Source organism: Zea mays, chromosome 9 (genome assembly GCF_902167145.1).
Source record: "Zea mays cultivar B73 chromosome 9, Zm-B73-REFERENCE-NAM-5.0, whole genome shotgun sequence".
Taxonomy (NCBI): domain Eukaryota; kingdom Viridiplantae; phylum Streptophyta; class Magnoliopsida; order Poales; family Poaceae; genus Zea; species Zea mays.
Window position 1 is genome coordinate 118,615,472 of NC_050104.1, and position 9,137 is coordinate 118,624,608.

At 50.4% G+C, this 9,137-nt stretch overlaps 2 protein-coding genes across 2 annotated transcripts; one reads left to right on the forward strand and one right to left on the reverse strand.

Moving 5' to 3' along the window:
* Nucleotides 1-673: 673 nt before the first annotated feature.
* LOC100272999 (Pyruvate kinase) lies at nt 674-5,582 on the reverse strand. The gene is made up of 12 exons (NM_001147449.1): nt 5,439-5,582; nt 4,548-4,811; nt 4,172-4,337; nt 3,714-3,848; nt 3,529-3,639; nt 3,351-3,439; nt 2,909-2,971; nt 2,598-2,773; nt 1,792-1,894; nt 1,405-1,580; nt 1,137-1,245; nt 674-993 (listed from the first exon to the last, which is right to left on the reverse strand). Exons 2-12 carry the CDS (start codon nt 4,809-4,811, stop codon nt 880-882), a joined length of 1,506 nt encoding a protein of 501 aa, NP_001140921.1. The 5' UTR covers nt 5,439-5,582; the 3' UTR covers nt 674-879.
* A 909-nt stretch (nt 5,583-6,491) lies between these two features.
* On the forward strand, nt 6,492-8,372 carry LOC109939156 (uncharacterized). The gene has a single exon (XM_020544090.3). The coding sequence runs from the start codon at nt 7,020-7,022 to the stop codon at nt 8,337-8,339; it is 1,320 nt and encodes a 439-aa protein (XP_020399679.1). The 5' UTR covers nt 6,492-7,019; the 3' UTR covers nt 8,340-8,372.
* The last annotated feature ends 765 nt before the right edge of the window (nt 8,373-9,137 follow it).

The window sequence follows — 9,137 nt, forward strand, 5'->3', positions numbered from 1 at the left end:
AACAGGGCCTTAGGGGTAAATCGGTCCCAAATCATGTACTTCTTTTGTGCAAACTACTAGTAGTCGTGAAACGACCTCTAAATCATATATGGAGGGAGTATTTCTATAACTTGTGTGTACCTTGAGCAGAGACTCTCTACATGCTTTTTTTCTATAACTTGTGTGTACCTTAGACCAGACAACAAAACCGAGGCTCGAGTTTGCAGCCTTGCAGGGGGATCCTATGTGATAATGCGAACCTAGCAGCTGGTACACCTTCGTGGTTCATGCACTTCGCGTATGGTGATGATACGATCTAACAGCAGGCGGGTCCCGCGCCCAATCAGCTGGGGCACCACATACGCTGCCATGGTTATCACCTTGACATGATGTCATGATGCGCAGAGTAGAGGCCAGAGAGCATCATGAGTTCATGACACCACAACAATGACCACGACCTCCTGTCTCGGCAGAAAAGAGTTCTGACTTCGGCCTTCTGGCCAGGCATGTTGTCGCCTTGCATGGACGATATCATTATTATTGCAACAGTTTTAACTGAGCAGTTCTCGGAGCAAGAAGGCCCCGTTTTACAAAATTTAACACGCTGTTAGTGCTAGCTCCTTTTGTAACAAGAAACTAAAATCAAGTTTCACAAGAAAGCAAAAGCAAAAGCAAAGGCAGTAAGCGTGAACTTATAGCACTCCAGTGTGAAACAAGTGAAAATGAACGAATACAGAGTTAAAGATCCAGAGTCTACACGTGAATTCGACACAACATACAACTCGACGTAGCAATCTCCTGGTAAAACATTAAAATTACTCGCATATGATGGTGATGATGATGATAACACTTCTAGCGGCGCTATCAAAACTTCTCCGGCGACTGATTCCTACCAGCACATCAGACCTGAGCTCTCCTCACTTGGATGTTGTGAGTGGATTCCTCTCTCCAGATTGAAGTCACTCCGCTCTGAACAAGAGTGACGTAGTCTCCCTTCTTCACATATTGTGCTTTCTGTTCAGCATTCAATCCATGAATAATCAGTTAAAATAAAAAAACGGAAGAGCAAAAAAAGATCAAGTAAAGCCGAGATGTGTTTATCTGATGAACTGACTGCAAAAGATCAGCAGTGAAACTTCACAGCACAATGGCCTTACCAGCAAGCTGCTAATTGCTCTGGAGAAAGTTTCTTCTGCGTCGTCAGAGAACTCCATGTGAATAGGGATGACCCCCTGGTAGAGTGCTAGCCGTAGCTTCACTCGTTCCCTGCAACAACGATAGTTCAGTTCCCCTAAATGTCAAGTGTACTTCAGACCATATTTGCCTATTTAGATCATCTGATTCATGAAGGCTATGAACTGATGATCTCAATATCGCGTTAAAGATGGTGTTATTGTCGTGAAGGGGAACCACAAAGGAACTCACTCGTTTGTAAACGCAAATATTGTAGACGAGGGACGATAGTGGCTCAGGAGGACAGCCATGGAGCCTGTCTGCGTAAATACAATGATTGGTGTCCGAAGGGTGTTGGCCATCATAGTTGCATGGGATCCAAACATTTTACTTAGCTGGCTTGGGGAAAACTCCTCGTTCTGTAGACCCTGCCAAAAGAAGCATAAAGCATAAAAAAACAAGATACCGAAATAAATGGATATAAATTTCGAAAACAAAATGCTAATAGCAGCAGATGGTGCCTTCGCCTTAAAGAAGCTAGCTAGCCATGACTGAGCAGTGGACATTGAACAATGCTGAAACCACCATGTGGCAAGTTTGGAGGGAGAGAAACCGGGATCCAAAAGGACCTGATCATACCTGTGCAGATGCTATAACACTAGGGGAAGTAGTTGGGTTATAAATGCTGGATTCTGTTCTGAGGGCCACAGTGTGCATCACCTTGACTGCCTTTAGTGGGTACCTAAACACAGAAATATGCACAAACCATCTGAGTCGCAATACACACAACCAAGCTAATTTGAGCTCTAGAAATTGACCCCCCGTAGGAGTGTCGCCTTTGCGCAGCGCTTGTGTCAATACTACCCATGTCCTTGCACTCATGCTTGCTTTTTTGCAACGTTACATTTTGCTCCATCTTAACAAAACGTGTCAACGGATATGTTCTAAAAAAAACCAAACTAATGGAGGCTGAAGCCACCACATAACAGAAAATTCTTAGGGCCTGTTTGGTTTACTACCTAACTTGTCACACTTTGCCTAACTTTTCTACCTAAGGTTAGTTCTTCAATTCGGATGAGGTTATCGGACGACTAACCTCAGGCAAAGTGTGGCACACTTAGTCGTGAACCAAACAGGCCCTTAGTCTTCAAAGGGGTTAAAGAAATGAATTACCCGTGTGGCACCACAAAAAATTCAAAATATAACTAGAAGGATATTTAAACTGTCAGACAGAGGGTGCAGCTATTAGGCATAGTACCTATTTGGTTAGGATAGATTGATTGATCCCTATTAGCCAAGGATCACCACTAAATGGTTGATTCCCATTAGGCAAGGATCTCCACTGATTGGGCCATCATTGCCTATATTTGTAACACCATTTCTCCTATAATCAATCAACTATTCTTGTGCCTAATCTTACATAAACAACAAATGTTGAACCTTACTTTCCATGAGCAGTTTCACCAGATAACATGATGGCATCAGCACCTTCCCTGACTGCAATAGCTATGTCAGAAACTTCTGCCCTAGTTGGAGTAGGATGGTCAATCATGCTTTCCAACATATTTGTGGCGACAATAACTGGTTTCTCCATGTTTCGACATGTTTGAACAATCTCTGCCTGAAAAAAGAGAAGTAAAACAGTCACAATTTATACTATGCTGATGCTTGGTTGCGTTTTTACACATCATCCTTTACTAGATACAGTAAGAAATGACTTGGTGCACCTAAAACTGTACATGTAATGTGATCTCACCTGTAGCAAAGGAACATCCTCAATCGGAAGTTCAGCACCAAGGTCTCCACGTGCCACCATTGCCTGAAAAGATTTCAAGCTTAGTGTCTAGCAGACTAGAATAGTAGAATTATAACTAAGTACAAGATGGTGATATTTTCCCTTTTGTTTATCAAAACTAGAGCTGTATATAAAGCCAGCATGCATCATATAGTGTACATAGGCCAGAGAGTAGTCGTAATTATGTTACATAGAAGCATCTCTCAAGAAACAAAAGAGGAGACGAACGATGTGGATCTAATCATCTAATAAAGTTCCTCAACACAGCTTCCTTCATGTGTTTATCATGCATGACAACTACCCAAAAGTCTACACTCATTTTACCATTACAAGTCCTTTCCCTTTCTACGAATTTACATCTTTTGGTATCAAAGGATTGCATGGCCATCATCAATGATCTTACCCCATCTGAAGCAGCAATAATGGACTGCAGATTTGGTATTGAGTCTGCACTTTCAATTTTTGGAATGACATGTATATCCGCATTAACACCTGGGTATGAAAAGAGCACAAAACATCAATTAGGTTCCTGTTTCCCAGCATAGATAACCATTGACTTGCATAAATGAAGCACACATTACCTTTTAGGTAGTCCTTTAATTCATGGATAACTTTGGCATCCTTCACAAAGGAAACTGCATAGAAATCAACACCGTTTTCGACACCAAATTTTATGTCTTCCCAATCCTTCTCTGTTGGAACAGAAGCATGTTAGGATGTTGGATGCAACTAAATAGCAGCTAGACCAGTCAGAGGATTAACTAACCAGTGATAGATGGCAAAGTAGCACTTTTTCCACGAACATTTAGGTGGCGCCTTGATTTCAATTCCCCGCCGTCAACTACTTCACACTTGACTGTATCAGCTGTTTTAGACTTCACAGCAAGCGACATCATTCCTCCTGTAGCACACAAACAGCACAATGAAGGATCAGTGTATAAAACATAAACCATATATATTATTTAATTCCAAACAAGTGAATCAGTTTATGGAAGGAGGTAACAAAAGAATCTGACAATATCCATTACAGGATCACAGTAATACAAAATTAACATAATCAATACTTAATTGAATGAAATGAGTTAGATTGCACAGAAAATATGATTGTAGGGATAACTTGAATACTCATCAGCTGACACAGCATGAGCAAGAACTTGCTTCAACAAGTAACTAATCATCTAGACACGTTCAAAATAGGATATGCCAATTGAGAGTTTAGCTCACCATCCACTAACAGTATGTCACCAGCTTCAACATCATTTATGAAGTCATCATAGTTCACGCTGACAGTGTCTTCAGTGCTCACCCCTCTTTTAATTGTGAAATTGAACTCTTGCCCTTCACTGAGCATAATTGGCTCTGGAACATCCCCACTTCTAACTTCAGGACCCTGCATCCATCAAATTCAGTCACAAGAACTTAAGTTGCTATAGCATTTGTTTTAACATATTCACCGGGGCCTGGTGCAGCAGTGAGAGCTGTCTCACTGAGTCACCAGGTCACAGGTTCGAAGCAGCTCTCCATATTTGCGGGGGAAAGGCTTGCCTCAGTTTATCCCTTTCCCGGGCACTGGGTCTGCCAGTAGTCAGCAGAGATATACCTTAGTGTCCAGCATGATGGCAATAACATTTCCATCAGTGTTCTGTGCATTGTACTCCTTGACCAAATTGATAACCTTCTGGTGTGACTGGTGGTCACCATGGGACATATTAAGGCGTGCTACATTCATTCCAGTCTCTGCAAGCTTCCAAATCATCTCACGAGTGTTGGTTGAGGGACCTATGGTGCATACTATCTTTGTCTTCCTCCTAGAATTTGCAATAGCTGCCTGTGAAGGGATTTCACTACTAGCCTCACTATACATCTGCATCAGAAATGGTAAAATCGTCACCACATAAAGCACCTTGTCACCACATTTAGTAACCACTGAAGTGATTAACTGTCCTATCGTTCATACTCAAAAGTGAGTTTTACTTAAAAGCCCATAAAGTAAGCTAAACATTGGTTACAAATTTCAGATGGTGGCAGAAATAGCATCAGGCTCTAGACCTCAATGACCAGAACGGGCACTAAATCAGATCAATTAAAAGGAGTATCTAGACAAAATGTTATAGAAATGAGCAAACACCTACAAATGCAACGCTATTTCTGTAGTTCTATTCACCATTGAAATGACAATCATCAAATCTCTGAGTCTGGAGCTCGAGAGCAGACGACCAACCTCTGTTCAGTAACGAGCCCGCAGCAACAACTGATATTACGAGCATCAACTGCGAATTACAGCGCTTGGAATCCAATTGCCAAACACAGTACATGCGCGCGGGGAGAGGCCGAAGCCGAACTGACCGAAGCAAAACCTGACACTAATCTCGTCTGCGAACCAAATTGGCAAGCACCAACGCACACAGAAATGGAAAGGAGCTGTACACTAATACCGCCAAGCAATCAAACGTGCAAGGAGAAGGCAGAAGAGCTAAAGGATGCCACTCACCTGAGCATGCACCGCGCCGTTGGCCGTGCTGGCGGCGAGATCCGCCGTCAGCGTCTCGGTGGCGGTCGTCCGCAGCGACTGCGCCGCCACCGCCCTCCTAGGCGCCGCCGCCGGGGCTGGGTGCGCAAGCGGCCTGAGCGCGGCCGCCGTGAAACCACCGATCTCCGCCGCGGCCGCCATTAGATGTCCCCGTGCTCCCGCGCCGCACTCGAGGAGAGTAGCGCACGAGCACGACAAGTCGTGGAGGCAGGCAGGTGCGGACTGCGGATGCTGCGGCGCGAGTGTGTGGGAGGGAAAGCGCTCTCCCCGCCGCGAGGGTTTTCGTATGATATTCCGGCGAGGCCGTGGCGGTGGCCGTGGGTCGCTTCTTTATACGCCGCAGAGGGAGATGGAGGAGGCAGGCCCACGCTCAAGGTGTGCAGGGCGCGGTCCACACGATGCCTCCAGTCCTCGGTTCCAACGCCCGAGAGAGCCGGAGCTTGGAACTTGGAAGGCTCTGCTAGCTGGCACGAACCAGTGGGACACTGTTCTATTTGGGTCCATACGTCAGTGGCTGTCGATGGTCTTATGGTTCCGCATGTCAGATACGGACTAGACGAGTTGTATCTCTGTTTTTTTTCCTCGGGAGGACAGTGGAATATGCCACGACCCACGAGATGGCGGATTGGAGATGCCAACGGAGACTGACATGTGGAGCCGGCGGCAAGGGCGGAGATGGCGAGGCGGGACCGCGGGAGGGCATAGTAACCTGACGTTTGCGTCGAGGAGACCAGGCGAAACCGATGCTCTCTTCGTCTTCTTCGAGCGTCCCAAAATCTCTACAAATATTAAGAGTCATCTGTAGACTGCCCCCGCTCTCCCCTGCCTCCCACGGATCCCGCACGCGCACGGCTAACTTACCCCGCCGCCGAGGATCCCGCCGCTCGGCAAACAACCGCCTCCGAGGATCCCGCCGCCCGCCCGCCCCCACCCAGCCACGATTCCCCGCCCAACGCGCGCGGGTCACGCGCACGTCGCGCCCGACCGGCCGCCAGCCGTGATTCCCCGTCGGCGGTGGCATCTTCGACGCCTCCACCGCCTTCTTCCTCACCAGCTACACCAGCACCCTCGGTGGAGCGCAGCTGCGCGTTTTTGAGCGCCGTCAGAAGGTGGGCGGCCGCCTGGGCACCGTCACTCTCGCGGGCGACAGCTTCGAGGCCGGCGGCTCCATCATCCACCCCCGCAACCTCCACGCGCGCCGCTTCGCCGACCTCCTGGGACTCGCCGTGAAGACCGGCGGCGACGACTGGCTAGGGATCTGGGACGGCAAAAGCTTCGTCTTCCAGGGGCGACGATGCGTGTTCGTTTGGTGTCTCAGTCATAGCCACAGCCACGGTACACCAGGATCCAGCCTGGCTCCTACTCCACGGGCTCCGCCGTTCCTCACATATACCAACTCGTCCCCTCTTATCTCCGTCCACCACGCATCGTCGCCCCTCGCTCGCTCCGCAATTCCGCATCGCCTCCTATCCTTCGCCCGCCAACCTCGGCGGGTCAGAGCGTGTTTCGCGCGGGGGCTGTGGCAGGAGCAGCAGCAGCGCCATGGACCCGTGCCCGTTCGTGCGGGTGCTGGTGGGCAACCTCGCGCTCAGAATGCCGGTGGCGCCGCCCGCCGCCGGGGCCGGCGCGGGCGTCCACCCGTCCATGTCGGCGTGCTACTGCAAGATCCGGCTCGGGAAGATGCCGGTCCAGAGCGTCCCGGCGCCGCTCGTGGTCTCCGACGGCGGCGAGCAGACGCCGGCGTCCGGGGCCCTCGCCGCCGCGTTCCACCTGTCCAAGGCTGACCTGGAGTGGTTCGACGGGAAGCCCTCGCTCTTCTCGTCGCGGCGCGGGGCAGGGGAGGCTAGCCTGAAGGTGTCGGTCTACGCCGGCCGGAAGGGGAGTGCCTGTGGCGTCAGCTCCGGGGGGCTGCTCGGGAAGGCTACGGTCCCGCTCGACCTCAAGGGCGCCGAGGCCAAGCCCGCCGTGCTGCACAGCGGCTGGATCTCCATCGGGAAGCGGGCCGGGAAGGGCAGCCCGTCGGCGGCGGAGCTCTGCCTCACCGTGCGCGCGGAGCCGGACCCGCGGTTCGTCTTCGAGTTCGACGGCGAGCCGGAGTGCAGCCCGCAGGTGCTGCAGGTGCGCGGCAGCATGAGGCAGCCCATGTTCACATGCAAGTTCGGGTGCCGCAGCAACAGCGACCTGCGCAGGCCCGGGATGCGGCGTGAGCGCGACGCCGCGTCGGCCAAGGAGCGCAAGGGGTGGTCGGTGACGGTGCACGACCTGAAGGGGTCCCCCGTGGCGATGGCGTCCATGGTGACGCCATTCGTGTCGTCGCCGGGCACGGACCGCGTGAGCCGGTCCAACCTGGGCGCGTGGCTCATCCTCCGCCCCGCGGCCGACGGCGCCTGGGAGGCCTGGGCGCGCCTCGAGTGCTGGCGCGACCGCCGCGGCTCTGGCGCGTCCGACAGCCTGGGCTACCGCTTCGACCTCCTCGTCCCCGGCGTGGACCACGCCGCCGTCGCCCTCGCCGACTCCTCCATCCCCTCGTCCAAGGGCGGCAAGTTCGCCATCGACCTGACCGCCGCGCAGCCGCTCAGCCGGGGCGGCACGCCGGGGTGCAGCCCGAGAGGCAGCGGCGACCTGAGCAAGTGGCCCCTGGGGAACTACCGCGGCTTCGTCATGTCCGCCGCGGTCCAGGGCGAGGGCCGGTGCAGCAAGCCGACGGTGGAGGTCGGGGTGGCGCACGTCGGGTGCGCCGAGGACGCGGCTGCCTTCGTCGCCCTCGCCGCGGCCGTCGACCTGAGCATGGACGCCTGCAGGCTCTTCTCCCACCGGCTGAGGAAGGAGCTCAACTCTCCCCTTCTGGTACAAATTGTTTGATCGACTACTGTTATGTTTTAAATAAATTCTACCATACCATCTTTAGCTGAAATTGGTCGATAAATTGGCTATGGGGCAAATGTTAATTGTTCAAAGATATATTAAAAAAGATTTTTTTTCATCATGCAAGTTTTTGACACATATAAAAACATTACCATGCTGACTGAAAAAAATAGAATGCTTCTAATAAAAGCTACTCCTACCATTGATGGGAAAAGAAGGCACCGATCACATAACCTCATCCATGGAGTAGAAGAACTCGTTGGCGAGAAGCATGATCTCCTACCTAGGCTCCTCGCTCGTTGCAGGCAATCAAACGGTTCAAGTCAATGTACAGGAAGGTGGCCTTTAGCTGGAGATCTCTCCTGACCAGATCCCACAAGTCACCATCCAGATCAGTCAAATGCCGAGCTCTTGATCCGACAGGTGCATCCCTTGACCCATTGGTGCTCCTGACAGCCTCCTCTGCAGCTCTGCTATATCTTCTTGCAGCTGCAAATGACAAAGGATCAGAACCAATGATTTGGACGTATTTTATGGAAAGGCAAAATGAGAAACTGATTCTTGGAGGATGTCTAGAAGCAAACAGATGTCAGCATATGCATCAGAGAAAGGTCCCTGTATAGTGCAGTAAGGGGCAAAGTGGCCAGTGCAGAAGATTACAAGATTAATTAATGTTGCTGGTTGTTTTTAAGTTTTGCATATGAATGAATCAACGAATGAACATACATATATCATTGCTCATAAATATGCTATTGTATTTATATTCTTAACACAATTAAGTTTAAGTCGTGTATG

Bases quoted from the DNA above. Each gene is read 5' to 3' on its own strand.
- LOC100272999 (NM_001147449.1), bottom strand. From the start codon at position 4,811: ATGTATAGTGAGGCTAGTAGTGAAATCCCTTCACAGGCAGCTATTGCA. The intron at 3,440-3,528 runs GTAATGTGTGCT...TTTCATACCCAG, and splicing joins ATTAAAGGACTACCTAAAAG to GTGTTAATGCGGATATACAT. The intron at 1,581-1,791 runs GTATGATCAGGT...TTCTTTTGGCAG, and splicing joins GTGTTATAGCATCTGCACAG to GGTCTACAGAACGAGGAGTT.
- LOC109939156 (XM_020544090.3), top strand. From the start codon at position 7,020: ATGGACCCGTGCCCGTTCGTGCGGGTGCTGGTGGGCAACCTCGCGCTC.